Raw genomic sequence first — 26,368 nt, forward strand, 5'->3', positions numbered from 1 at the left:
AGAGTAGCTGTTTATTCTAACTTAATATGAGGCTGAGTGAGTCAGTGAAGGCAAGGGAAACATTAGCAAAGCAGTCTTGCCCTCCAGATTCCGTTATTGAGGACAATCTAGGTAACCTTCCTTTTTGCAGGTATGTCCTTCTCCCCATCAACTCAAGATCTTTGTAGACATCAGTCCCATGCATGCAGTTAATACTTGTGCTTGAACCAACATCAATTTCCTAGGGCAGGTCCCCAGCACAGATGGGACTTTTTTTTTTTGGGGGGGCCACACCCAGCGTTGCTCAGGGGTTACTCCTGGCTGTCTGCTCAGAAATAGCTCCTGCAGGCACGGGGGACCATATGGGACACCAGGATTCCAACCAACCACCTTTGGTCCTGGATCGGCTGCTTGCAAGGCAAACGCCGCTGTGCTATCTCTCCAGGCCAGATGGGACTTTCTACTCCATCTCTTTCTTCCTGACATGAAAAACACACAGGCAGAGAGACAGATTTCTGCCATTCCAGAGAAAATTGGTGTGGAAAAGAAGTTGGTGATTGGAACCCAATTCGTGCATTTAAAAAAGAATTTCAGAAAGATTGTTTCCCTAAGACAACAGCAGAAGCAAATTTGTACTCCGAGTCCCTGAGCTCCCCATTTCCTGTATTTGAAAGGACACTTCCTAAGTTGTAAGCCAGATGTTTGCCAACAAATAGCCTTACTCCCTGTTTAGTTAGGTCACAAAGGTCACAAGGCAAATGCATGAACACCCAACACTAATCCTCTACTTCTACCTTTATTGTCTGAAAACCAGGCATTAATTATGGGGAAGTAATTAATCTCCTTTAGAGTTTCTAATTTTTTCATTAGTAAAATATTACTTAAATGGAAACTCATTTAGTTATAAAACTAATTACCACAAATTCCTTAAAACTGGGGCAATATCTAAAAACAAGTGTGAATATGATAGGTGCTTCAAATAGAAAACAAATAAATCTCTTAGTTTTAGAATTTTTCTTCTCATAGTCATGACACACAGCTAGTGGCAGAAAGTGTTTTGGTTTGTTTGTTTTATTTTTGGTTTGGGGGTCACACTCGGCGGTGCTCAGGGGTTACTCCCGGCTCTGCTCAGAAATCAATCCTGGCAGGCTCAGGGGACCATATGGGATACCGGGATTCAAAAGAGGGTCCGTCCTGTGTTGGCCTTGTGCATGGCAAACACCCTACCGCTGTGCTATCATCGCTTCGGCCCCAGAAAATAAGTGTTTTAGGCCAGGGGGTAGGGCATGCAACTGGCCTGGTTCCATCCCTGATCACCATCCCTGAGCACAGAACCAGGAGTAAACCTTGAAGTCAGCCAGGCGTGGCGAAGGAAGGAAGGAAGGAAGAAAGGAAGGAAAGAAGGAAGGGAGGGAGGGAGGGAGGAAGGAAGGAAGAAAAGGAGGGAGGGAGGGAGGAAGGGAGGGAGGGAGGGAGGGAGGGAGGGAGGGAGGGTAGGGAGGGTAGGGAGAGCTAGGAAGGTACAGCAGGTAAGGCACTTGCCTCACACGCAGCTGATGTAGTAGGTTCAATTCTCCAGAAACTCATATAGCCTACCAAGTCCACCAGGAGTAGTGATCCCTGAGCACAGAGCCAGGAGTCAGCCCTGAGTGTAGCTGGATGTGTCCTCATCCCCAAGACAAAAGAAATATGAATGGAAATCAGTAAAATGGGGCCAGAGCGATAGCACAGCAGTAGGGCATTTGCCTTGCACACAGCTGACCCCAGATGGACCCGGGTTTGATTCCTGGCATCCCATATGATCCCTGGGCCTGCCAGGAGCGATTTCTGAGTGCAGATCCAGGAGTAAACCCTGAGCGATACTGGGTCTGACCCAAAAATAAAAAAAGGAAATCAGTAAAATGATTAAGAAAGGCAATTAATAAAATAGGTTAAAGTTTCATTCTACAGCATTCGTATCCATCTACAAACATTCACCTATTTCATTCTACCCCATTCCTACAGGATTGACTCAGGAGATTTCTATTCTTCTATTTGTATTCTTCAACACAGTAAAGAAATCAGACTATGAGCTGCCTTTCCACAAGCCACTTCTTAAAATCATGATTAAAAACACGAGGGGAAAAAAATTGTAGGTTGCTAAGGAAAATTAGGTCAATCCTCCCAGCCTCATATATTTTGGGGCATATGTGAATATTTTCTATGCACCATCGATCTTTTATTAGTAAATAGAGGAAGTGTCTGAGTGTGTGGTAGATATTTACTTCCTGCAGTACCTCAGAAATACCATCAGCATCAAACAGAATCTACCTTTGTCCTCACTACCCTCTGGCCAAATCTGCTTTTCTCAAAGTCATATCATTCTACACTGTGATTTGAAAAGTTTATTTGTTTGTTTTTATTGCCAACATACTTTCCCCCAATTTTGGTTCATAAATGTGCAGAATTCCAAATTCCACAGTAGACTTTCCAAATAAGCCTGGGTATGGGAGTACAAAAACTTTTTTTTTGTTTTTGTTTTTGGGTCATACCCGGCAGTGCTCAGGGGTTACTCTTGGCTCCATGCTCAGAAATTGCTCCTGGCAGGCTCGGGGGACCATATGGGATGCTGGGATTCGAACCAATGACTTCCTAAATGAAAGGCAAAAGCCTTACCTCCATGCTATCTTTCCGGTCCCACAAAAACATTTTTTAAAGATGAAATTGGAACTCTCCAATGCATCCTGTCAGATGCAAAAGGAAAGAAATGAGACCCCTTATTCTAGGCAGGCCCTGTTCTAGGCAGGTCACAAATGTCTTACATTTTTGGGGGCCCTTAAGGAGATTTTACTTTCACCCTTTATTAACAGAAGACTGAGATTCAAAGTGATGAAATTACTTGCCCAGTACATGCAAGTATTAATAAGAGTCATTCCAAAATTCAAATTCTTTAACTCTTATTACATGTTGCATTTGAGGATGGAGCTCCAGGTCTCCATTTTCCTAAGATAAAAATGGTTTATGGGGCCGGCGAGGTGGCACTAGAGGTAAGGTGTCTGCCTTGCAAGCGCTAGCCAAGGAAGGATCGAGGTTGGATCCCCCCAGCGTCCCATATGGTCCCCCCAAGCCAGGGGCAATTTCTGAGCGCTTAGCCAGGAGTAATCCCTGAGCATCAAATGTGTGTGGCCTGAAAAAAAAAAATGGTTTGTGCTTTTAAATGGCATTTATCACTCACTTCCTTCCTTCCTTCTTTTCTTCCTTCCTTCCTTCCTTCCTTCCTTCTTTCCCTTTTTTCCTTCCTTTCTTCCTTCCTTCCTTCTTTCCTTCCATCTCTTCCTTCCATCCTTGTTTATTTTGAGGGGGTGTCAGACCTGGCAATGCTCAGTGATTACTCCTGGCTCTGCACTCAAAATCACTCCTGGCAGCACCCCTGGGAACCATATGGGATGCCAGGGATCAATCCTCAGTTGACTGCATGCAAAAAGGCAAGTGCCCTCCCCAATACACCCTCATTTTGTAAACACTCTCCCCAAAACTGGTTCTTCTATATAACAGAACAAACTTCTCTCCTACCAGAGAGAAAAGGGACTTTGGCCTGCTCTGATTTCATGTTTACACCCTGGCATGGGAAGCTGGGTTCACAATACTCTATGAGCCTATCAGAGGGTTGGTCATACCCCCTCAGGGACAGAATCTGGGCCTTTTAAGGAATAGCAAATATGGCGAAATAGCAGCATTCATCAAAATAGCCAAAGTAGAGGCACAAATAAATGAATGAACAAAATGTGATACATATAACAGAATATTATTCACCATTTAAAAGGAAATTTTGACACAGGTACAATGTGAATAAAAATGGACATAATGCTAACTAAAATAAGACAATCAGAAAATAATAAATACTGTTATGATTCCACTTACATGAAATACCTAGGAAAGTCTGATTAATATGACCAAAACTAAGAAAGCATTTTCCTGGAATTTGGGGCAGGAATCAATAGGGTTGCTTTTCACTGGTACAGAGTTTCAGATGAGAAAAATAGTAAGATTCTGGAGGTAGACAATATTGATGGTTCCATGAAGTGAATGTATAAACTTCATACACTCTACGCTTAAAAATAGCAAAGTAATGAACTGGAACAATAGTGTAGTAGGTAGGCATTTCCTTTGCACACAGCCAGCCGGGAATTGGTACCTGGTATCCCAAATGGTCCCCCGAGCTAATAATTACCATGGCAATGATAGTGAGAGGAAATAGAATGTCTGTCCCAAAGACAGGCAGGGAGTGGAGGAGGAGGAAAATGGGAAACATTGGAGTTGGGAAAGTTTCGTTGATGAAGGAGCGTGTACATTTGATGACTGAAACCCAACTACAAACATTTTTGTAAACAACGGTGCTTATAAGAAATTAATTTTAAAAAAGAACACTGAAAGCCAGAAACAACCGTATTATGAACAATTTTACAAATCATGATGCTTAAATAAAGTAAATTTTTAAAAAGGAATAAAAAGGCATCTTTCTAGTCTTATCCTGGTACTAAAACTTTATAGTTTCTACATGTCAATATTGTTTTTTCCAATTAAAGGAAACAAAAATCATCTTTATTAAAAGTACTTGATAAGGGGATGGAGTGATAGGGTAGTGGCAGAGCATTTGCCTTGTACTTGGTCAACCCAGGACAGACCCGGATTCAATTCCCCGCATTCCATACAGTCCCCGAACCTACCAGGAGCAATTTCTGAGCACAGAGCCAGGAGTAATCTCTGAGTGCTGCCAGGTGTGGCCCAAAAACCAAAATACAACAACAACAAAAGTACTTGATGAAAGAAACAGGCAGATTTTAAGGGAGAAAAACACAAACAAAATCTAGAAATAACAATTGCTGTTTAAATGTAAACAAACCTCTGTGGTTGGATTAAATGGCATATCAGTTATAGCTGCAACCTGGGAGAGCTGGAGATATTCAACTAGAAAAGATAAAACTATTAAGGAGTAGAGTGCAGGGACCGGAAAGACAGAAAAGCGATACAGCATTTGCCTTGCACGCAGCCAATACAGGAGGAACAGTGGTTCGAATCCCGGCACCCCACATGGTCCCCTGAACCTGCCAGGAGCAATTTCTGAACACAGAGCCAGGAATGACCCCTGAGCATCACCAGGTGTGACCCAAAAACAAAAAACAAACAACAACAACAATAAAGAGGAGTGCAGTGAGGAAATTAGCACCAGTTCCAAAAAGAGAATTAAATCAGGGAAAGGCAAAACACACAAGCGATAATGACTAGAAAAGTTCTAAGATTGGTAAAAGAAATCAACCCTCAAAATCAGAGTCCAAAAAAATGCCCAGAATAAAAAAGATCTTTAGAAACATCCTAGGAAGAAAAATTAACCAATATAAAACAAAATTAAACCGGTGACTGACTTAAATGAAGACACATATACTTTCAAAGAAGAAAAAAATCCTCCATCTGTGTAGATTATTATTTTGGGGGGCCCCACCCCCGGTGATACTCAGGGGTTACTCCTGGCTATGCACTCAGAAATTGCTCCTGGCTTGGGGGACCATATGGGATGCCAGGGATCAAACCACGGTCCATTATGGGTCAGCTGTGTGCAAGGCAAATGCCCCACCACTGAGCCATTGCTCCGGTGGCCCCCAACAGTGTAGATTTTTAGAGTCAATAAAATTATCCTTCCAAAAATGAGAACAAACATATCTTCATAAAAATAAAAATTTAGAGGAGAAAGTACTGCCCAAAAATGCTAGCAATGGGGACTGGAGAGATATAATACAGTGGGTAAGGCACTTGCCTTGCATGTGGCTAACCCTGGTTCAATCCCCAGCACCCCACATGGTCCCCTAAGATGATTCCTGAGCACAAATTCAAAAGTAAGCCTCTTATATATCGCCAGATATGACCCAAAACAAAAAACAAAAAAAAACAAAAAATCTTGCAGGAGGCAGAGTGATAGCACAGTGGTAGGGTGTTTGCCTTGCACATTGTCGATATTGTCAACCTGGGACAGACCTAGACAGACCCAGGTTCAATCCCTGGCATCCCATATGATCCCCTGATCCTGCCAGAAGTGATTTCTGAGTGAAAAGCCAGGAATAACCCCTGAGCACCACCACGTGTGGCCCAGAAACAAAAAAATATAACAGCAACAACAAAATACTTGCAGTGAATGGATTTCAGAAGGAAAGGAAATGCACCTGTTTATCTCTCATTTTCAAGGAAATAGTAACCATATGACAATAAGAAAAATTAAATTTCACCCCTAATTTGTGGGGAGTAAAATCAATCAATTTTGGTTAAACAGTTTGTCTGAAACTCTCAGACAGCCATACATGAGGAATGATGGATTCTGAAGTATCATGTGAGCATCGTTTTTTACTCAGGGAGGAAACCTGATGAGATTCCCTCACACACCTTTCAGCAAGCAATGCTGATGTCCAGTATCTGATTTGAATGTATCATTAAATATTGGTTAAATTAATCTGGCTATGATGGAATAAGTTGAAATCAACTTTATAAATATATCATCCACTCAGGTGACTTTCATTTTACCTTTTTTTTTTTTTTTTTTTTTTTTGGTTTTTGGGCCACACCCGGCGATGCTCAGGGGTTACTCCTGGCTGTCTGCTCAGAAATAGCTCCTGGCAGGCACGGGGGACCATATGGGACACCGGGATTTGAACCAACCACCTTAGGTCCTGGATCGGCTGTTTACAAGGCAAACATCGCTGTGCTATCTCTCCGGGCCCTCATTTTACCATTTTAATGAACAGCCTAACCAAGTCCTCAATGTTTTTTTTTTATTCTAAGTGGGTTTTGTGGTGGTTGGTTTTATTTTTGTTTTTGTTTTTGGACCATACCCAGTGTCACTCAGGGGTTATTCCTGGCTCTGCGCTCAGAAACTACTTCTGACAGGCTTGGGGGACCTTATGAGATGTCGGGGACCGAACCCAGGATGGCCATGTGCAAGGCAAATGCCCTACCCACAGTGCTATTGCTCCAGCCCAATTCTAAGGGATTTATTTGTTTTTATTAGGGTTGGCTGATTTTTATAAGATTCCCAGTCTTGTTCATGGGTCACTCCTGACAGTGCTTGGAGATTATATAGAGTTCAAGGGATCAAACTAGAATAGGTCACATTCAAGGCAAGCTACTTACCCCCTTTACCATCTCTCTAACTCTGTTTATTAGTTTTTTATAATGCCAAAGTTCTAACCCAGGACTTTCTAAATGCAAGGCCTGTTCTCTACTACTGACTGAGCAAGTTTTTCTTTTTTTAGAAAAAAAGAACAATGAATTCTTGGGTGGTGATGGTGGAAAGTCCCAAGTTCAGAGCCCAGGGGCCCGGAGAGATAGCACAGCAGTGTTTGCCTTGCAAGCAGCCGATCCAGGACCAAAGGTGGTTGGTTCGAATCCCGGTGTCCCATATGGTCCCCCGTGCCTGCCAGGAGCTATTTCTGAGCAGACATCCAGGAGAAACCCCTGAGCACCGCCGGGTGTGGCCCAAAAACAAAAACAAAAACAAAACAAAAAACAAAACCAAGTTCAGAGCCCAATCCTCACTTCTAAACTACAGGGGGAAGGAGCTGGAGAGACAGCATGGAGATAGGGCATTTGCCTTGCATGCAGAAGGACAGTGCTTTGAATCCTGGCATCCCATATGGTCCCCTGAGCCTGCCAGGAGTGATTTCTGAGCATAGAGCCAAGAGTAACCCCCGAACACTGCCGGGTGTGACCCAATAAACAAACAAACAAACTACAGGGAAGAATTAGATACTTGACAATTCACCCTGACTCCAAACAAAAATTAAAAATTTAAACGTTTGATTTTCATCCTAGGAAACTGGCAAAACCAGAAGCTCAGGCCCCTAAACTGGAAGTGATGTTTTCCAAGTTGTTTAAACTTTATATTCCACAACATACGGGATTCTGCTGAAAGCTTTCATTGGCACGTTGCCTTGTTGAATTCAAGTTAAAAGTGATGCCTATGTTTAAAAAAGATCAACGCTGCTTTTCATTAGACTAACATTTAAATTTCGACTAAAAGGGCTGAGAATGTGGCTCCAAGGCCACAGCACACACCTGGTTCTTCTGAAAAAGCTCTGCTGTGCTAGAACTGCAGTCCCTCCCCATCAAACCCAGGCCTGCCACAGCCAGGATAAGGTGGCTGGGGCTGGTCCAGAATCCCAGCTGCCCCCTGCCATAACCCATACAGGGCAGAGAATTTCTCCCCCAAAAAGCTTCTCCCCTGCCTGAGTATCCCAACCCTGGAGACCTGCCCTGAAGTGAAAGGCCCCTAAATGTGCAGCTCTAAAACCCAATAGCACCGATTTCCAGGGGGGAACCTAAGGAGCTGTTGGAAACTGACAAAGACTCTTTCTAAAGGCTCACAGATGTCGCTGGAGTGATAGCACAGAAAGGAAGATGTTTGCCTTGCACATAGTAGACGTGGGTTCGATCCCAAACACTGGCAGGAATGATTCCTGAATGTAGAGTCAGGAGCAAGTCCTAAACACTGCCAGATGTGGCCTCCTCCCTCAATAAAAGGAAAAGTTAAAATAAGCAATTCATAAAAGGGGGGAAAGTCCATCTCAATATGAACAGCTCCAGTGAAAAGATATGGAGCGGTTAATCAATCGAATAAAAATCTACTCAAAAAATAAATATGGAGCTAAAACAATAGACCAGTAGGTATGGCGCTTGCTTGCATGCAGTCGACTGTGAACAATCCCCAGCACTACAAATAGTTCTCCAAACCTACCAGGATTGACCTCTAAGCACAAATAAGTATAGCCCAAAAAGCAACAAAATAAGGAAGCAAACTCAGGCCCAAGACCATGGATTAGTGGTAGTCTACCCTGTATGAATGAGGCCTGGAGTTTGATCCCTATTACCACTAACTGAAATTCCCAGCCATGCCACCAGGATAGCTTCCAGCATGACTGTCAGTATAAATTACAGTGCACTGTAGCCAAGTGTGTTTTGTTAATATTCAATTGAGGGTGTGCAAGCACAACCAGAGTGTAGAATCCTGGTGTGTACCATAATCAAGTGTAAGAGCACCACAACGAAGTGTGCAACCCCCAGACACCACAATAGGAAAGAGCAAAGAAGGACAAGAAAGGTGGACTCACAGAGTACCAATACTTATAAAGAAAACACTAACAGACCTCAAGGAAGGATTGAAGAGCAATAATGTAATAGTCAGAGATGCCGATGCCCACTGACATCACCAGACAGAGCGTCCAGACAGACCCAGCAGGAACCATCTGTCTCAAAGGCCAAATTAGAAGGCCAGGACTACAGATTTCTGCTGCCTATACAAGACCCTGGATTCAATCCCTGACTCCTCAGGGATCCCCAAGTGTGGCTGGATGTGGTGTGGTTCAAACACCACTAGAAGTGGTATTTCACAACAACCACAACAAACCATCAATCGCATCAGAGCAGATGGACTGAACAGGTTTCTATAGAACATTCCATCTCTATATAACTGTACATTCCTTTCAAGTAGCCATGTAAAGGTCTCCCTGACAGATCATGTGCTAAGCATAAAGCAAGTATTCATAAATTTAAGAAGATTGAGATTATACCAAAGATCCTTTCTGACCACAATGGTCTGAAGTCAGAAACAAATTACAAAAAGTAATGGAGGGGTTGGTGAGATAGTACTGGGGTTCAGGCACAGACTACAGGAAACCCTGTCTGCTTGAGAGACCCAAAACACTGCTTTTTTTTAAATCACAAATATGTGAAGATTAAACAAAATGCTACTGAACAACTACTGAAATCATAGAAAAATGTAAATACCAGAGATAAATGTACCCAGAAAAATCAACATACCAAAATCTATGGAATGTAAAGGCAAGAGGGAAGACAGATATGTCAAGATATGTCAACAACCTAACATTGTATCTAAACAAACTAGAAAAATAAGAACAAACAAAGCCCAAAATTAGCAGAAAGGAAATGATAAAAATCAGACTGAAAACCAATGATGTGGAGAGGAGAAAAAAAAAAAAACCTAGTTCCTTAAAAAGTTTAACAAAATTGACAGACCCTTGAGTAGACTCAAAAGGTGGAAAGAGAACTCAAATAAATAAAATCATAAGTATAAGAGAAGCTACTACCTATCAAGCCAATATAAAAATGAATTGGAACATAAGAGGATAGCAGATTAGGTGATTATTTTGCATAAGCCTACCCGAGATCAATCCCTAGAACCACATAAGGTTGATCCCCTGTGTCCCACCAGGAGTGATCCCTGAGCACAGAGCAGAATAAAGTCCTGAGAATAGATGATTGTGATTAAAAAAAAAAAAGGCAAATCAAAACAAAGAAATTAAAATCCAAAACCAAAATCATTCTAATCAAACCTAACAAGGACATCTCTCTCTCCCCCCCTCTCTCTGCCCTCTCTCTCTCTCTCTCTCTCTCTCTCACACACACACACACACACACACACACACACACACACACACACACACACACAAAATAGGTCAATATAACTGATGGATTTTTTGCCTCTACCCCAAGATATTAGCAAACCAAATCCAAAATACACTAAAAGTATCATACACCGTGATCCAGAAGTACAAACGGGGTTGGAAAGATAGCATGGAGGTAAGGCATTTGCCTTTTATGCAGTAGGACGGTAGTTCGAATCCCGGCATCCCATATGGTCCCCTGTGCCTGCCAGGAGTGATTTCTGAGCATAGAGCCAGGAGTGACCCCTGAGTGCTGCTGAGTGTGACCCAAAAAACGAAAACAAAAAAAATCATTCTTGAAGTGGGGCTGGTGAGGTGGCGCTAGAGGTAAGGTGTCTGCCTTGCAAGCGCTAGCCAAGGAGGACCCCGGTTCAATCCCCCAGTGTCCCATATGGTCCCCCCAAGCCAGGGGCGATTTCTGAGAGCTTAGCCAGGAGTAACCCCTGAGCATCAAACGGTGTGGCCAAAAAAAAAACAAAAAAAAAAAAACAAAGGAAGTACAAACATATTTTAACAGTCATAAAACAAGCAACATGATATTCCACATCAAGAAAAATAAAAGTCATAAAATGAGGGGTATTGGAGAGAGAGAACAGATTAAGGAGCTTGCTTGCATAGAGTTACAGCTGTGACCCTAGTTCTAATCCCCATCACCCCAAATGGTCCCCAGAGCCCTGACAGGAGTGATCACTGAGAACAGTCAGGAGTCATTCTGCCTCCTGACAAAGCAAGGTGTGACCCCCCCCCCAAATAATTTTCAGTTTGGGGCAAAAGAGATAGTACATTAGGAGGGACATTGCCTTGTACACAGAAAACCCCAGTTTGATCCCCAACACCCCAGAAAGTTCCCTGACTTTTCCAGGAATAATCAATCCCTCAGTCAGATGTGGGCCTACCTCCCAAAAATTCCAATGATAAATAAAGTAATAAAATTTTAAAAATTGCTAAGAATAAATGGGAAGTAGACTTATGATGGCAACAATTTCACATTATATAGAAAAGTTAAATCAGGGGCCGGTACAGTGGCGCTAGAGGTAAAGTGTCTGCCTTGCCAGCGCTAGCCTAGGATGGACCAAGGTTCGATCCCCCGGCGTCCCATATGGTCCCCCAAGCCAGGAGCGACTTCTGAGTGCATAGCCAGAAGTAACCCCTGAGCGTCACTGGGTGTGGCCCAAAAACAAAAAAAAAAGAAAGAAAGAAAGAAAGAAAAGTCAAATCATTTGCTTTATTCTTGACATGACTATAATTATGCCTCAATTAAAAAAAATACATGGGGGTGGGCAGAGAGATAGCACAGCAGCATTTGCCTTGCAAGCAGCCGACCCAGGACCTAAGGTGGTTGGTTCAAATCCCGGTGTCCCATATGGTCCCCCATGCCTGCCAGGAGCTATTTCTGAGCAGAGAGCCAGGAGTAGTAACCCCTGAGCGCCGCCGGGTGTGGCCCCAAAAAAACAAAAATAAATAAAAATAAAAAATACAGGACCGGAGAGATAGCACAGCGATAGGGCATTTGCCTTGCATGCTGAAGGACGGTGGTTCAAATCCCGGCATCCCATATGGTCCCCTGAGCCTGCTGCGTGTGATTTCTGAGAGTAGAGCCAGGAGTAGTGCCTGAGTGTTGCTGGATGTGATTCAAAAAACAAAAATTAAATTAAATCAATTTAATTTAAAAAATGCACTAAATGTCAAACACTATGTTGGGTGCTGAAAACTAGGGCAAAAGTGGCCAAGCCAGTATTCGCTACTGGGATAAGCTTGGAGAGAAGGAAGATGTCCAATAAGCAATAATTATAGAAATAGTTTCTTATAATTGTGATACACAGAATAAGAAAAACATAGGGCAAGAATCTAATAGAAGGAGCTAACTTAGTTTTCGAAGGACAGCCAGGGAGGGCAGCCCTAAAAACTGAGTTGATGAAATTGGGGGAGCAGAACCCAAACCAGCACAAACATTCACAGGAGCAGCTCAGGAAAAGGGAACAGCACATGCCAAGAACATGAACACTGTGCTGTGGGAAAAATGAAAACTCAGGGTGCCCAGGAACCACAAGAAAGGATATTTGATATCAGTGCTACAGAGTCATTTCCCACACCTATTTGTTCTACTCACATTCATTCTGGGGGTCCAAGGAATACGAACTGTACTTATTGAACCAGCATAAAGAGTACCACACTTCTTTTGAAGACAGTGCATGAGGGAGATCCAGACTGAGGCCCTAGTACAACCTGGTACCCTCCATGTTGCCAGAAGCTCTCCATGAGGACAGAGGCATTGTCAGGTTTGGCTCAAAATACAAGAATGATGACTAAAGAAACAAAAACAAAAGATTTGAGTTCTGCAGCCATTTCATCGGTGGAGATGATGTGGATTAAGATCAGTCTTTTCTAAGATGATCAAACTTACCAAAATTTTAACAACCAATGTCAGAGACCCTATCTTAACATACCTACTACCTTTCAAAACAACTGGCAATATATATAGCAGTCTGATAACTAACTTTGCTCATAGGGAAGAGTTATAGGACAAGAAATGCAAGTGTTTCTTTCTAGTGGAGATTTTTTTTCCCCATGTGAGATTTACTAGCCCATCCATATATCCTTATCTACTTTAATTGTTTGGAGGAAAATATCTTGTCCACCTTACAGATAAAAGATGAGTCAGTTCTGCAATGATGAAGTGGAAACAGATAAAAAGTTGGAAGTCCTACATAATAGATGCCCCTCATCTCTTAGAACAAATATGCCATTTCTTTTGCTCCCCAGAAAACTAACTCTTGGACATAAAGCTAACTCTTGGGATTTTTTAAAAGAGGAATGACTTGGACTTGGATTGTGGCCAGCTGGAGTAAGAACTGCAGGGGACTTCAGCCACTTTCCTCTTAAAAGTCATTCAACTGGAAATATGACCAGTGGGAAATTCTCAAAAGAAAAAAAAAGACCCGACCCGACCCGACCCCCGCCTGTACTCTAAACTCTAAACGGGTGGGGAGGAGGGAGACTTGGGACATTGGTGATGGGAATGTTGCACTGGTGATGGGTGGTGTTAAAAAAAAAAAAAAAAGGAAAAAGTATAAAAGATGCACTACAATTTAGGATTAACTGGTCTGTGTGCTGCTAACTACATTAAAAAAAAATAAAATAAAGTTAATGCAGCAATAATGTAGGCATGTGAGTATCTCTGAATTCTGTTGCTGCAAATAAAAAAAAATAAAATAAAAAAAAAAAGAAAAAGAAAAAAAAAGACTCCATTTTCTTGCAACTTTACAATATTTGCAAAACCTTTTTCATTCTAAGATTCATGACCTCTCATCTCTGTCCACAGAGGGTCACACCAATAACCAATCTAATAAGCTGGCTTCTGAAAAAAGACAGAATTTTGTCAGCTAAAAAGTCCAAACATCTAACATAATACAGTGTCATTTGTGAATCTTTGTTTCTTCCTGTAATCACAGAGGCATTTTTATTGTATAACGTTCCAAGGCAAGATGAGGGATACCATGGCCTCCCAGAGGCCAGAGCTAGTGGGCTGTCTCCATTATAGGAAAATAACCCAGAATGACCAGCCTGCATAATAAGTAACCAAACCCAGCAAACCAACCAGATAAACTGTTGTCAGCACGGCATTGAGATTAGCAAAGCAATGGAAATATCAAGAACAAAACCCAGTTCTTCCCTCCAGAAATCAACCTAGAAATTAGGGAGAGAACAAAAAGAAAACACACAGTCCAATCAGTCTTCCAAAGGGGCCAGAGTGATAGCACAGTGGTAGGATGTATGCCTTGCACACAGATGACCCAGGACAGACCCGGGTTCAAACCCCGGCATCCCACATGGTCCCCAGAGTCTGCCAGGTGCGATATCTGCGTGTAGAGCCAGGAGTAAACCTTGAGCAGTGCCGGGTGTGACCCAACACTGAGAAGATGGTAATGAAAGGCAGGGGTGGTTTTTTTTTTTCTATTTCAGCAATAAAAATGAAATCAGTTTGTTACAACATTCCCAATCTATCAAACATGTAGCTAACTAGACTCTAGTTATTGCTGTTTCAATAAATGTGGACAAAGAACATTCTTGTCCTTTTGCAAACACCAACCTAGCTGAATGTGATTTTTAAAATATTGGTTACTAAGAGTGTACTATTATGAAAATAGTATTTTGATTTCATTTCATTCTGAGATAAACACAAAAGGAACACAGTCCCCTTCATCTTAACCTTCACCTCCTTCCCTAATGTATCTTCTAGTCAACTGGTTCAAAAGAAAGAAAACAAGAGCACCTTCTTTTCCTTTACTAGTCCTAAGGCTAAAAAAATCAAGAAATAATTCAAAACTTCTATTATCCCAACATATGTGTGTACATGAAGATCCAGACTAACCAAACAGGCACTGTAAGAAATCAACAAGTATCTTGTACAAGGAACATAGAGATGAAAATCCTCAGCAGAGGACACTTTTGACACTTTTGACACTTTTTATACTACAACCATCTTTTTTCCCTGGTGATTGGGCAACTCAAGACAAATCTGAACTTTACTCCTTAATAGTTACTTTGATGTAGTGATATTGCTTAGCCCTGATGGCAGTTGAATTTTCTCAAAACCACAGCGGAGACTGTTATCTCCTAGTTTTCTCAGTACAGGAAGATTTAAGGGCAGATCTGCTGAAAACAGCATGAACCCATCCAAGAAGGAATGGATGTTCAGCAAGGCTTGGAAACAAGAGCATTTTGTAGGAAAAAAAAAATTTACTGGATACCAGTTCATCTTGACACTTCCATCTAAAGATTGCTACTTCTTTTGAAACTGAAAGATAAAATAATATGATTTATTTTTATATCATAAAATGAATATTATTTCTTTGTATGTAATATTTTGCTCTTATATAATAAGCTGCCTCATTATATAAAAATAGCCAGAGTGGTAACATAGCAGTAGGATGATTGTCTTGCATGGAGCCAATCCTGGACAGACTCGGGTTAGATTCTCAGCATCCCATATGGTTCCCCGAGCCTGCCAGGAGCAGTTTCTGAGCACAAAGCCAGGAGTAACACCTGAGCGCCACCGGGTGTGACCCAAAAACAAACAAACAAACAAAGACAAAAAATAGACCAACAAAAAAATATAGACCCAAAAGGAGGGTACAATGGGGAGGGCACTTGCCTTGCATATGACTGACCTAGGTTAGATCCTCTGCATCCTTTTGTTTTGTTTGTTTTTTTGGGGGTCACACCCGGCGGTGCTCAGGGGTTACTCCTGGCTGTCTGCTCAGAAATAGCTCCTGGCAGGCACGGGGGACCCTATGGGACACCGGGATTCGAACCAACCACCTTTGGTCCTGGATCGGCTGCTTGCAAGGCAAATGCCGCTGTGCTATCTCTCCGGCCCAGATCCTCTGCATCCTATAGGCTCCTAAGCTCTGCCAGTAGTAATTCCTGAGTGCAAGATCAGGAATAACCCCTGAACATTGCTGGGTGTGACCCCCAACTCCCCATATATACATATATACCCCATATATATCTATGCATATCCTTATATATATATGTATATACCCCACAATCATAACTATAAATTTCCACTGAAATTCCTGACTGGGCCCAGCTCAGTCAGAAAAAAAATAAAAGGCTATCAGACTTTATCTTTGTTTCCTGCAATAAGGCTCAAGGAAGTCAAGATATTTCCATGGGGAATACATGACTCATCATATATTACACTATCACCACCAGGACTTTGAATAACGTATCAATTCGCACCTGGTCTAAAATATTAAAGTTTAAGAAGACACTCCCAAGTTGGAAGGAATGCCAATGCTGCTTTCAGAGAGGTGACTACATCTTGTCACGTGATGAACTTTGCTAGTGGCTGCATAGCTGAAATGACTCTGAAACAGAGACGCACCACCCGAAATAGCCCCAACATGTTTGTTATCTCGAACAATGGGCACTTAGCCCTGCATACCTGCCTCTTAGTATAGACGCTTTTTTCAGACAAAAACCCAGCATCAAGTCAATGCAAACTGTTCACACTGGGCTGAGTCAGAGGTTTTGAAAGCTAGGGCTAAAAACTATTTGTTGTACAAAACTCCCTATGAAGGAAACCAAAAATTAAAAAATCCCTATTAACAAATTTTTATGTTGTTTTAATATTTTTATGTTTAAAAAAATGAATGCTACCTATGTTAACAGCTTTGAATAAGAGAAAAAAAATTATTATTGCACACCTGTTACCAAACAGCAACTGGAAATAAAGGGGTGAACACAATAGAGAAAGAACCTACTACTGAGGGTTTAGAATCCTCTGGAAAAGACAAGAGAACACAGGCTGTTCAGATGGACTTCAGAGTGGATAATAGGCTATTCTGACCTTTCCTAGGTATGCAGTAAAAGGCAAGGAAGTTGTCAGAAGGCTTTTATAGTAATGAGCCTCTCATCTGTAGTATTATAAAATGTCAACATTTCATAGATGACAGTAATTAAATAATTATATAAAATTACCAGACTATTTTTTAAAAAACAAATGTATAAGAAATATTAAATCCAATTAAGCTCTATCTCCCAAAAGTAGTTGCCTTAGTCCTTCCTCTCTTGCTTCCTTGGCTTTAGCAGAAGGTGCAAACTTATAATGATCTTGTAATTGATACCGGAAGACTTTTACTCTTTGATTATAGCCAAAGAATAGTAAACCACTGATCATTATAAAATAGCTGTGGAAAGGCTAGAGGTAGGGTGCTTGATCTCCACATAGACAGTCTTTAATTGATCCCCAGCTCCCCCTAAGGACTCCTGAACCCACTAGGAGTAATCTCTGAGCACAGAGCCAAGAGTAAGCCCTGAGCACAAGTGGGTATAGCAATAAATAAAAATAAAAAACCAGCTTTGGATAAGTCCAATTTTCCAATGAGTAGACATTTATAAGCAAATACTTATGTTAGGTCTCCATTAAAAGTATAAACATATTATAGAAACATACAATTAGAAAAAAATAGATAGAACATATTTCTACAATGATATAGACATTAGGTAAATGTTCTTAAGATGTTAGAATAAAGTTCACATCTGTCTCATTTTTCTGATCTAGAGGTAAATCTCTTCATATGAAAATTCAGGATTCCATAGAGAATCCACAAAAAAAACTTCATTTATTTATTTTTTGTTTTTGAGACACACCTAGCAGGTGCAAAGTTTACTCCTGGCTGTGCTCAAGGGACCATATGTAATGCCAGGGATCAACTCCAGGTCAGATAGTACAAAGCAACTGCCTTACCAACACTGTAGTATCTCTCTGGCCCCAACACAAACTTATGTTAAATACTCTTCAGTTCTAATAGACGTCAAACTAAGTAGTCATATAGATGAGCACAGTAACTGAAAAATTTTTTCTGTTATGCAGGGATAAATACCATTGGTGTTGATCTACATATAATCTTTTTTTTTTCTTTTTTTTTTTTTTTGGTTTTTGGTTTTTGGTTTTTGGGTCACACCTGGCAGCGCTCAAGGGTTACTCCTGGCTCTGTGCTCAGAAATCAATCCTGGGGGCTGGAGAGATAGCATGGAGGTAGAGCATTTGCCTTGCATGCAGAAGGACGGTAGTTCAATTTCCAGCATTCTATATGGTCCCCAGAGCCTGCCAGGAGTGATTTCTAAGCGTAGAGCCAGGAGTAACCCCTGAGCGCTGCTGGGTGTGACCAAAAAAAAAAAAAGAAATCAATCCCGGCAGTCATGGGGACCATATGGAACGCTGAGATTTGAACCACCATCCATCCTAGATTGGCTGTTTGCGAGGCCAACACCCTACCACTATGATATCTCCCCAGCCCCATATAATATAACTCTTTTATTTTTAATGTTGCAAAGTTAGCTAGCATCAGAAAACAAAATCTTTATCATTCATTTCATGTATGCCATTCCAAAATGCCAGGCTTAAACAGATCATCTTCGATGAGTACCAGGACAAATAATAACAATGATGAACAGCATTCATGCTGCTTCTGAAACAAGGTAAAAAAGAACCACTAATAGTTAACAAATTTGTTTTCAGTGGACACAGAATGGAGGGATTAAAGCTGAGAATCTAGAGTAAGAAAAGGGGCCTGAAAATCACTGATTAATTTTGGGCCACTATAGACAAGATTAATTTCTGTGATCTTTAAGAGCCAGATTTGTATTAGAGAGCAATATTTACTAAAGCTAAAAAGAGTATATAGGGGCTGGAGAGATAGCATGGAGGTAAGGCGTTTGCCTTGCATGCAAAAGGATGGTGGCTCGAATCCCAGTATCCCATATGGATCCCGAGCCTGAGAGGAGTGATTTCTGAGTGTAGAGCCAGGAGTAAGCCCTGAGCGCTGCTGGATGTGACTCAAAAATCAAAAAAAAAAAAAAGAGTATATAGAATATGTCTCTATCTGCAGATTTTATAAGCTGTACAGAATTATTATTTACTTTATTAGTTCTTCCATAGTAAAGAAATTACATGTTATGTTTTAATTTGGAAAATAAATCACCCACATGTCTATTATCTAAATGTTATTTATTTTAACTAATGTAAGTCCAACATCAATCAAAGTAAGGCAGAAATAATTTCAGGCATAATACAGATAACAAATCTAATTGGTGATCTCTTTTGTATAATAGAAGTCCTTCCCATATAGTAATTTCATGTAAAAATAACGCTGCTATTTGTACCAGAGCTGGCCCCAACATGGTATAATGTATGTGAAGGCTCATAAAAGTTAAAGTCACAAAATTCCCAAGTCACAAAATTGACCCTGAGGAGTAATTTCAATGCCTGTTTCCTTTCCCATCCCTCTTCTAGCCCTCCTTATTTTATTATTGCACATAATTATATGCAACTCTAGGCATTTAAAACATATTTATTCTCAACAGTGGAATATTACTCAACAAAAAAGGATGAAGTTCTGATACAGTCTACATTATAGATGAATCTTGAAAAATATGCTAAGTAAGTCAGACACAAAGAAAACAACTGGCATTTTGTAAGTCTATTTATATGAAATGTCCAAAACAGATAAATTAATTGAAACAGAAAGTCTACTGGGGCTGGAGCAGTGGCACAAGCGGTAAGGCGCTAGCTGAGGACAGACCACGCTTCAATCCCCCGGCATCCCATATGGTCCCCAAGCCAGGAGCGATTTCTGAGTGCATAGCCAGGAGTAACCCCTGAGCGTCTCACTGGGTGTGGCCCAAAAATAAACAAACCAAAAAAAGTGGTCAGTACCACTGCCTACAAGTGGAAAAGTGACAGATGGGAGAAAAGACATAACTGCTGATGGATGAGTTTATTTATTTGGGGGGGGAGTAGGACTTGGGCCATACTTGTCAGTGCTCAGGGCTTACTCCTAGCTCTGTGCTCAGAGATTACTCCTGGGAATGCTTGGGTAACCATATGTAATTCTGAGGATCAAACTGAGGTTGGCCACACACAGGGCAACATCTTAATCTTTGGTCTTCTGTCCCATGAGTTTATTTTTGAGAGGATAAAAATGTCTATAGTCAGATTACAGTGACAGTTTTACAACCCTTCAATATACAAAAGAACAAAAACAGAAAATACTGAATTATACACTTTGTGGGTACAAAGGCACAATTGCCAATGTTCAGGAGTTACTCCTGGAGGTACTTGGAGAAACATATGGGATACTAGGCATTACACCCAGGTTGGCTGCATGCAAGGCAAGCGCCCTACCCACTATCTCTCCAGCCCCCTGAATTATATCTTTAAGTAGGTGGATTCAATAGCATGTTCTATCATAAATAAGATGTTTTTAAAGTGACCTTGTTCAGGATATAAAAAGAACATAAAAATAAATCTGTCCTCTCAAAGTGTGAATAGACAGCTCATTTGGTTGTGATAAGACAGTTCCATAAAGTGAATGGGCTACTTTTGCTTACAAGTAAACACAAAATGAAAAATCCACATGAATCTTGCTCTTCACCCAACTGTCACCTGTACTTTGTCACCTCCAATAGATCTTAAGTCAAAACATTGGTCCTCAGATCCTCAGGTCAGACTCTCCTTAGCTCTGTGCTTACTTGTCCTTTCCACAGGGAAAGCCTGTCTAAGCACAGCTTTTTAGGTGTTCAGATCCTGCCTGCCTTTAAGGCCAGTTCATATGTTACATCTTCCCTGAAATCTTTAATGCTCCCATCAAAAGAAACCACTTCCATCTGAACTTCCAGGTACTTCACTTGCTCAGAAACATACAACTTTTCCTTCTGACTCAATCTTTACTTAACTGCCTTGATCAAACCCCAGTTTGATCCTCAGAACTCCATATGGTTTCCCAAGCATAAAGGAGGAGCTGGGCAGAAGCTAAAATACAGTAGGGGAGGTGCTTGCTTTGCCCCAGCAAAACATATAGTCCTGAGCCAGGAGTAATCCCTGAGTGCAGAATCAGGAGTAAGTCCTTGTTCATAGCTAGGCATGGCCCAAAACAAACAAACAAAAAAAATTGTTTTTAAAGGAAGAGTTCAAAACTGCTTAAGAATTGAGAATTTCATTAGCATCCAGTAAGTTTTTTTTTTTTTTTTCAGAACTATGCCAAAGTCTTTTTTTTTTTTCAAAGTCTTTTAGATGTAAGTAGCAGGGCTCAGGAATATACACTTCAGACACAAATTTTCTTGGCCAAAAAAATAAGACAAATATATCTATATATATATATACATATATGTATATATGTAAATCAACTGAGAGAAATTCCAGAAGTGAAACACGAGATTAAAGATATAAAATCCCAAGTTAACTGCAAAGAAATCTGAATGCTATAATATATCTGAATAATATAAATATGAATGATATTAATGCAGAATATTTGTTCCCAAAAACAGTTTTATTATTTTATAGTAACACAATGGGTTTTTTCCCCTAAAAATCTGAGAGTTCTAATTACAGGTTATTAACTCTTCTATTATATTTCCACTGATTACTTCTTCATTATACCTACCACACCCAAAGTCTAGAGAGACCCCTATTTTCCTTAAGACCACCAATTTGGAAAAGGGGAATCTAAGGGAAGGGAAATCCACACTAATGATGCTAAGGGCTTATTTCTAGCAGTGCTCAAAGGATCCTAAGTGGTGCCAGGAATGGAGGAAAGGATGGCTGCAAGCAAGGCAAGGAATTACATTACCTACTGTACTATCTCTGCTCCAGGACCAGGCAATTTTTAAAGTCTCCTAATTTATTTCTTTTCCCTGTTTCTTCCTTTTCTTGGAAAAACCTGGTAGCCATCACATACACTTTAGTTTAAAAAAAAAAAATCAGGGCCCGGAGAAATAGCACAGCGGCATTTGCCTTGCAAGCAACCGACCCAGGACCTAAGGTGGTTGGTTCGAATCCCAGTGTCCCATATGGTCCCCCATGCCTGCCAGGAGCTATTTCTGAGCAGGCAGCCAGGAGTAACCCCTGAGCACCGCCGGGTGTGGCACAAAAACCAAAAAAAAAAAAAAATCAAAGCGAGTACACAAATCATCACAAAATACTCAACAGCAAATAAGGGCCACAACATAATGGCACAGAAAATTGGAAGCACTTAGAACTAGGGTATGATATCTGGTCTACCAGAACAGAACTTACACACAGTCTCCATCTCATACTCTCCTCATTCTCTCCCTCCCACTCCTTTGTTTATCTTTTTTTATATTAATATCTTTACTTAAATATCTTGATTACAAATATGATTATAGTTGGGTTTCATTCATGTAAAGAACACCCCCTTCACCAGTGCAACATTCCCACCACCAGTGTCCCAAATCTCCCTTCTCCCCACCCCACCCCCACCTGTACTCTAGACAGGCTTTCCACTTCCCTCATTCATTCACATTGTTATGATAGAACTCAGTGTAGTTATTTCTCTAACTACACAAACCACTCTTTGTGGTGAGCTTCATGTCGTGAGCTGGATCTTCCAGCCCTCCTCATTTTGTCTCTGAGGATTATTGCAAAAATGTCTTTTATTTTTCTTCAAACTCATAGATGAGTGAGACTATTCTGTGTCTATCTCTCTCCCTCTGATTTATTTCACTCGGTATAATATATTCCATGTACCTCCATGTATAGGAGAATTTCCTTTGTTTATCTTAATGGCTAGGCCCTTCAGCTAACTACCTACCTATATGTCAGGCATTGACTTCACTCCAATTTCCCCCCAACTGAGCTTATCAAGGCAACCTACTGCTTAAGCTGGAGTCAAATATTCACCAGGACCTTTATTGCTGATGAAATAAGTATCAGGGCAGGGCTAACAACTTTCTCTATGTTCATATTTGGGAGGGGAGGCGAGGGAGACACACCCGGCAGCACTCAGGGGTTACTCTTGGCTCTGCGCTCAGAAATTGCCCCTGGCAGGCTCTGGGGACCATATGGGATGCCAGGAACCGAGCCACTGTCTGTCCTGGGTTGGCTGTGTGCAAGGCAAACAACCGACTGCTGTACTATCTCTCTGGCCCCAAGTTCATTCTTATCTACCACCCACCCCAAGATTCTTTCTGCATATATTGTGATGCCTGCATTTCTCAGGAGTCTGCATTTTACCTTGGATTGGTCTTAACCTCTTCTGTACTTGACTCAGTGCCTATTACAATGTCTCCTAACTACAGTAGGTGCAACTTGCAAAATAACCAACTGAAGTTTTTCACAACTACAAAGTATTCCACCCTAGCTCTACAGAGGCAGTCAAGCAAGTCGGGAGTGAAAATTGCAAGTCCTTATTTTTTAAAAAAAATTTTTTTGATCATTCGGACACACCCCACCCTGAGAAGTCCTGGTTTCTTCTCCTGCAGCAGACTTACCATTCTTCTTCATTCATGACTCTGACGCTTATAAATAACTTCTTTAAAAATAACCCCAGAACAGCTCCACAGCTACTCTCACTCGGTTTCAAGCGCAACATGTGGTTTTTAAATTTCATTTCCTGACGCAACACAATCTTCTGCATCTTTACTTTGTCCCCCCAACCCCCCCTTGCTCCGGTGTGTAGAGAAATGGAGGCCTGGACTACAGCCAGGAGAAACTCGGCTACAGGAGAATGTGCAACTCGGGGGGCCTTAGATCTGAGAGGGTTTATCAAAAGAGCAGAAGGCACAAAAGTGGCACTGGGTGAGTTGCTAGGGAAATACGAATCTTTGCAACAGGTCCCGATGATCCAGAACTTGCTGGGTCTAGCTAGGGGTGGGAGTCCTGTATACCTTGCAGAAGACAGTACTGGGGGGAAGGCTTTGGAAACTTGGGGCGACCTTTAGTCCCTCCTGTCCAGTGATTCCTACTCAGACCCACAGAGGCCTCCTAGGCTCCCCACACCACCCGACACTCCGTAGTGATTGTCCCGGGGTGAGCAGCGAGAACTTTTCCTCCAAGTTGCTGCTCCCAGGCTCCAAATGTGAGTCAGCCCGGAGAAGCAGACAGGCGTGGGTTTCGCAGAGGGAGCTCGGGGGAGCTGTGATCAGCTTTCCCCCGCTTTCCCGAGCGGTCTGGGCCCCATCCCCTTCCACCACCGGTACTGGGGGGCTACGGGACGGGGGGTGCTGAGCTTAGCGGGGGTCTAGCAGGGCCGCTCCCGGGCGCCCAGACTCCAGACCAGGCCTCTCCCGGCAGCTCCATCTTGCTTCCTGCCGGGAGGAGGAGCAGCCGCTACGCCCCGCACCCTGTCTGTGTGACAGACAGCAGGTCAAGGCAGGTGGAGGTGCCCAAGCAGGGGGGACTAAAAGCAAGGCGCACCCCCTTGGGTGCCCCTTTGTGAAACATAAAGAAATGCACCTGGGGAGGAGGACTGCAGAGGATCTGTCAGGGGTGCATGGAAGAGAACGGCCAGCAAAGCGGGGAAAGGCCCAACGTGGCCAGCCAGGGGAGCCGGTGGACGGACAAAAGGGCGGGACGCCCCGGAACCCTGGGCAGGACTCACCTAGGACGAGGCTCACCTGGAGGGAAAGCGGGGTGCAGGTGGGGAGAAGCCAAAGCTACAAGGCAGGCTAAGCCCCAGCTGTTGGGAGCAGCACGGCTGTCAGGGTGAGGGGCGACCGAGGATCTCCCCTCTCCCCAGGAAGATCGACCACATGCCGGCTGGTGATCTCCAGCTCGGAGAATCAGGACCGAAAGCGCCTACTTGGGAACCCTGGACTGGACCCTGGAACGTTCTAAGCCTGCTAGAGCACCGGGAGCGCCTCCCCGGAGCACTAAATGCGCGTCCCAGGAGCATCGCACCGGGCCCTGGAGCCAGGCCAGGTCTCCCACTCTGCACACGGGGTGATCGCGGCTGTCCCCACTCTGCAGATGCAGAGACTGAGGCCCGGAGAGGCTCGGGGAGGAAGCTGCCCGCTCAAGGTCACACGGCTCGGAAACGGGGTCGGAATTTCGAGCAAACGGGGGGCCCCGCCGGCGTCATGCACCCGCTCGCTCGCTCACGCAGAGAGCGATCCCCGGGAGCCCCAGGCCAAGGGAAGGTGTGTCCTGTCCGCCCGCGCCTCGGGCCCAGCACTCACTCACCCGGACCAGGTTGCTGACGGCCGCCTGCACCGCGGCCACGGGCGCCGTGAGGTCCGGGATGGCTTTGCCGTCCACCTCGCCCTCCTCGTGCATGATCACCAGGTGCGAGATCTGCTGCGCCACCGGCTCCAAGATGCTCTCGATCGTGCGTGTGTGAAACACCGGCATGGTGGCGGCTGCAGGGGCGGCGGGCCGCGAGCCACGAGAAAACGGGGATCCACTGCGCGCCTGGCACCCCGCGGACGCACCGAACGACTCCCGGCGGCGGGCGGCGGCGACTAGTCCGCCCAGTGCGGGTTTCCCTCCGCGTAACCACCCAGCGGCGGACACCCCGCCTCACTCACGTCACCTCGACCAATGGCAGAGCGGCACAGACCCGAAGAGCGCTTCCTATTGGTTCCTCTCTGATCCTGCCCCGCCCCCTGCGCTGTGGCCACGCCCCTCCTGCTCTCATTCCCAAGGGCGGGGCCTGAGATCCAAAACCGCGCCGCCGGGATCGCGCCCGGATTCCCGAGTCCGAGGCCGGGGCGCTCCTTATAAGGGCATGGTAGGAGCAAAGCGGAGCGGACGGGAGCGCCGCGGGCCACGCCTTCTTCTGGACACGCCCTCCTTCTCGGGGCCACGCCTTCTCCTCTGGGACACGCCCCCGACTAGCTCCGCCCCCTCCGCAGGGCTACCGCAACGGGGTGAGGTCGGGGAGAGAGAGACCTGGGAGTCCTAGTCTCCAGGACAGCTCGCCTTCCCTTTCGCCCAAGACGCTCAAATATGTAATAAAAAACCAAAAACACATTCCGCTTTCTCTCTGTAATACATGAAAGGGTTTTTAGTAAAACCTTCAAATAGAGATGTACATAGAGACACATGAATAGACATTCATTCATTCTCTTTCTGTCTCTACACACACACACACACACACACACACACACACACACACACACCTCTTTAGCAACAGAAATGCAGAGGAACTTTCATTCTGTGACTCAGACACAGCTAACAGTGGACACTTTGTCATGTCATATTTATTTAAAATTCATTTTCCTGAAAATTCACTCTCCCCTTTCCCTTTAAATGAAAATTCCCTACTTATCTTTTTCTTTCTTTTAAATGGCAGCATGGTATTCCATTGCATACTATAACACTTTCCTCTTTATTTTATTTTTGATTTTGGGTCAACACACAGCAGTGTTCAGGGCTTTTTCCTATCTTTGTGCTCAGAGTTACTCCCAGCTAAGGGAACACAACATTCCTGGAAGGGTTCAAAGATTATATGAGATGCTGGTCCTGGAATGGGCTAGGCAAGCCTCTTCAAGCTGTACTTCCCACTTCAACAGTAAATCTTTTTTTTTTTTCTGGTTTTTGGGTCACACCCGGCAGTGCTCAGGGGTTATTCCTGGCTGTCTGCTCAGAAATGCTCCTG

The 26,368-nt window shown here is 43.1% G+C and overlaps 1 protein-coding gene across 2 annotated transcripts in view; it reads right to left on the reverse strand.

Annotated features, from left to right (window-relative positions):
* The window catches only part of VCL (vinculin), a 107,902-nt gene extending 82,689 nt beyond the window's left edge, over nucleotides 1-25,213 (reverse strand). For both annotated transcript variants that reach the window (XM_049789089.1, XM_049789090.1), the window contains exon 1: nucleotides 24,952-25,213. In XM_049789089.1, coding sequence (XP_049645046.1) covers nucleotides 24,952-25,119 — 168 coding nt within the window. In that variant the 5' untranslated portion in view covers nucleotides 25,120-25,213. The remainder of the gene's footprint in view (nucleotides 1-24,951) is intronic.
* Nucleotides 25,214-26,368: the final 1,155 nt, after the last annotated feature.

Source organism: Suncus etruscus, chromosome 15 (genome assembly GCF_024139225.1).
Source record: "Suncus etruscus isolate mSunEtr1 chromosome 15, mSunEtr1.pri.cur, whole genome shotgun sequence".
NCBI lineage: Eukaryota > Metazoa > Chordata > Mammalia > Eulipotyphla > Soricidae > Suncus > Suncus etruscus.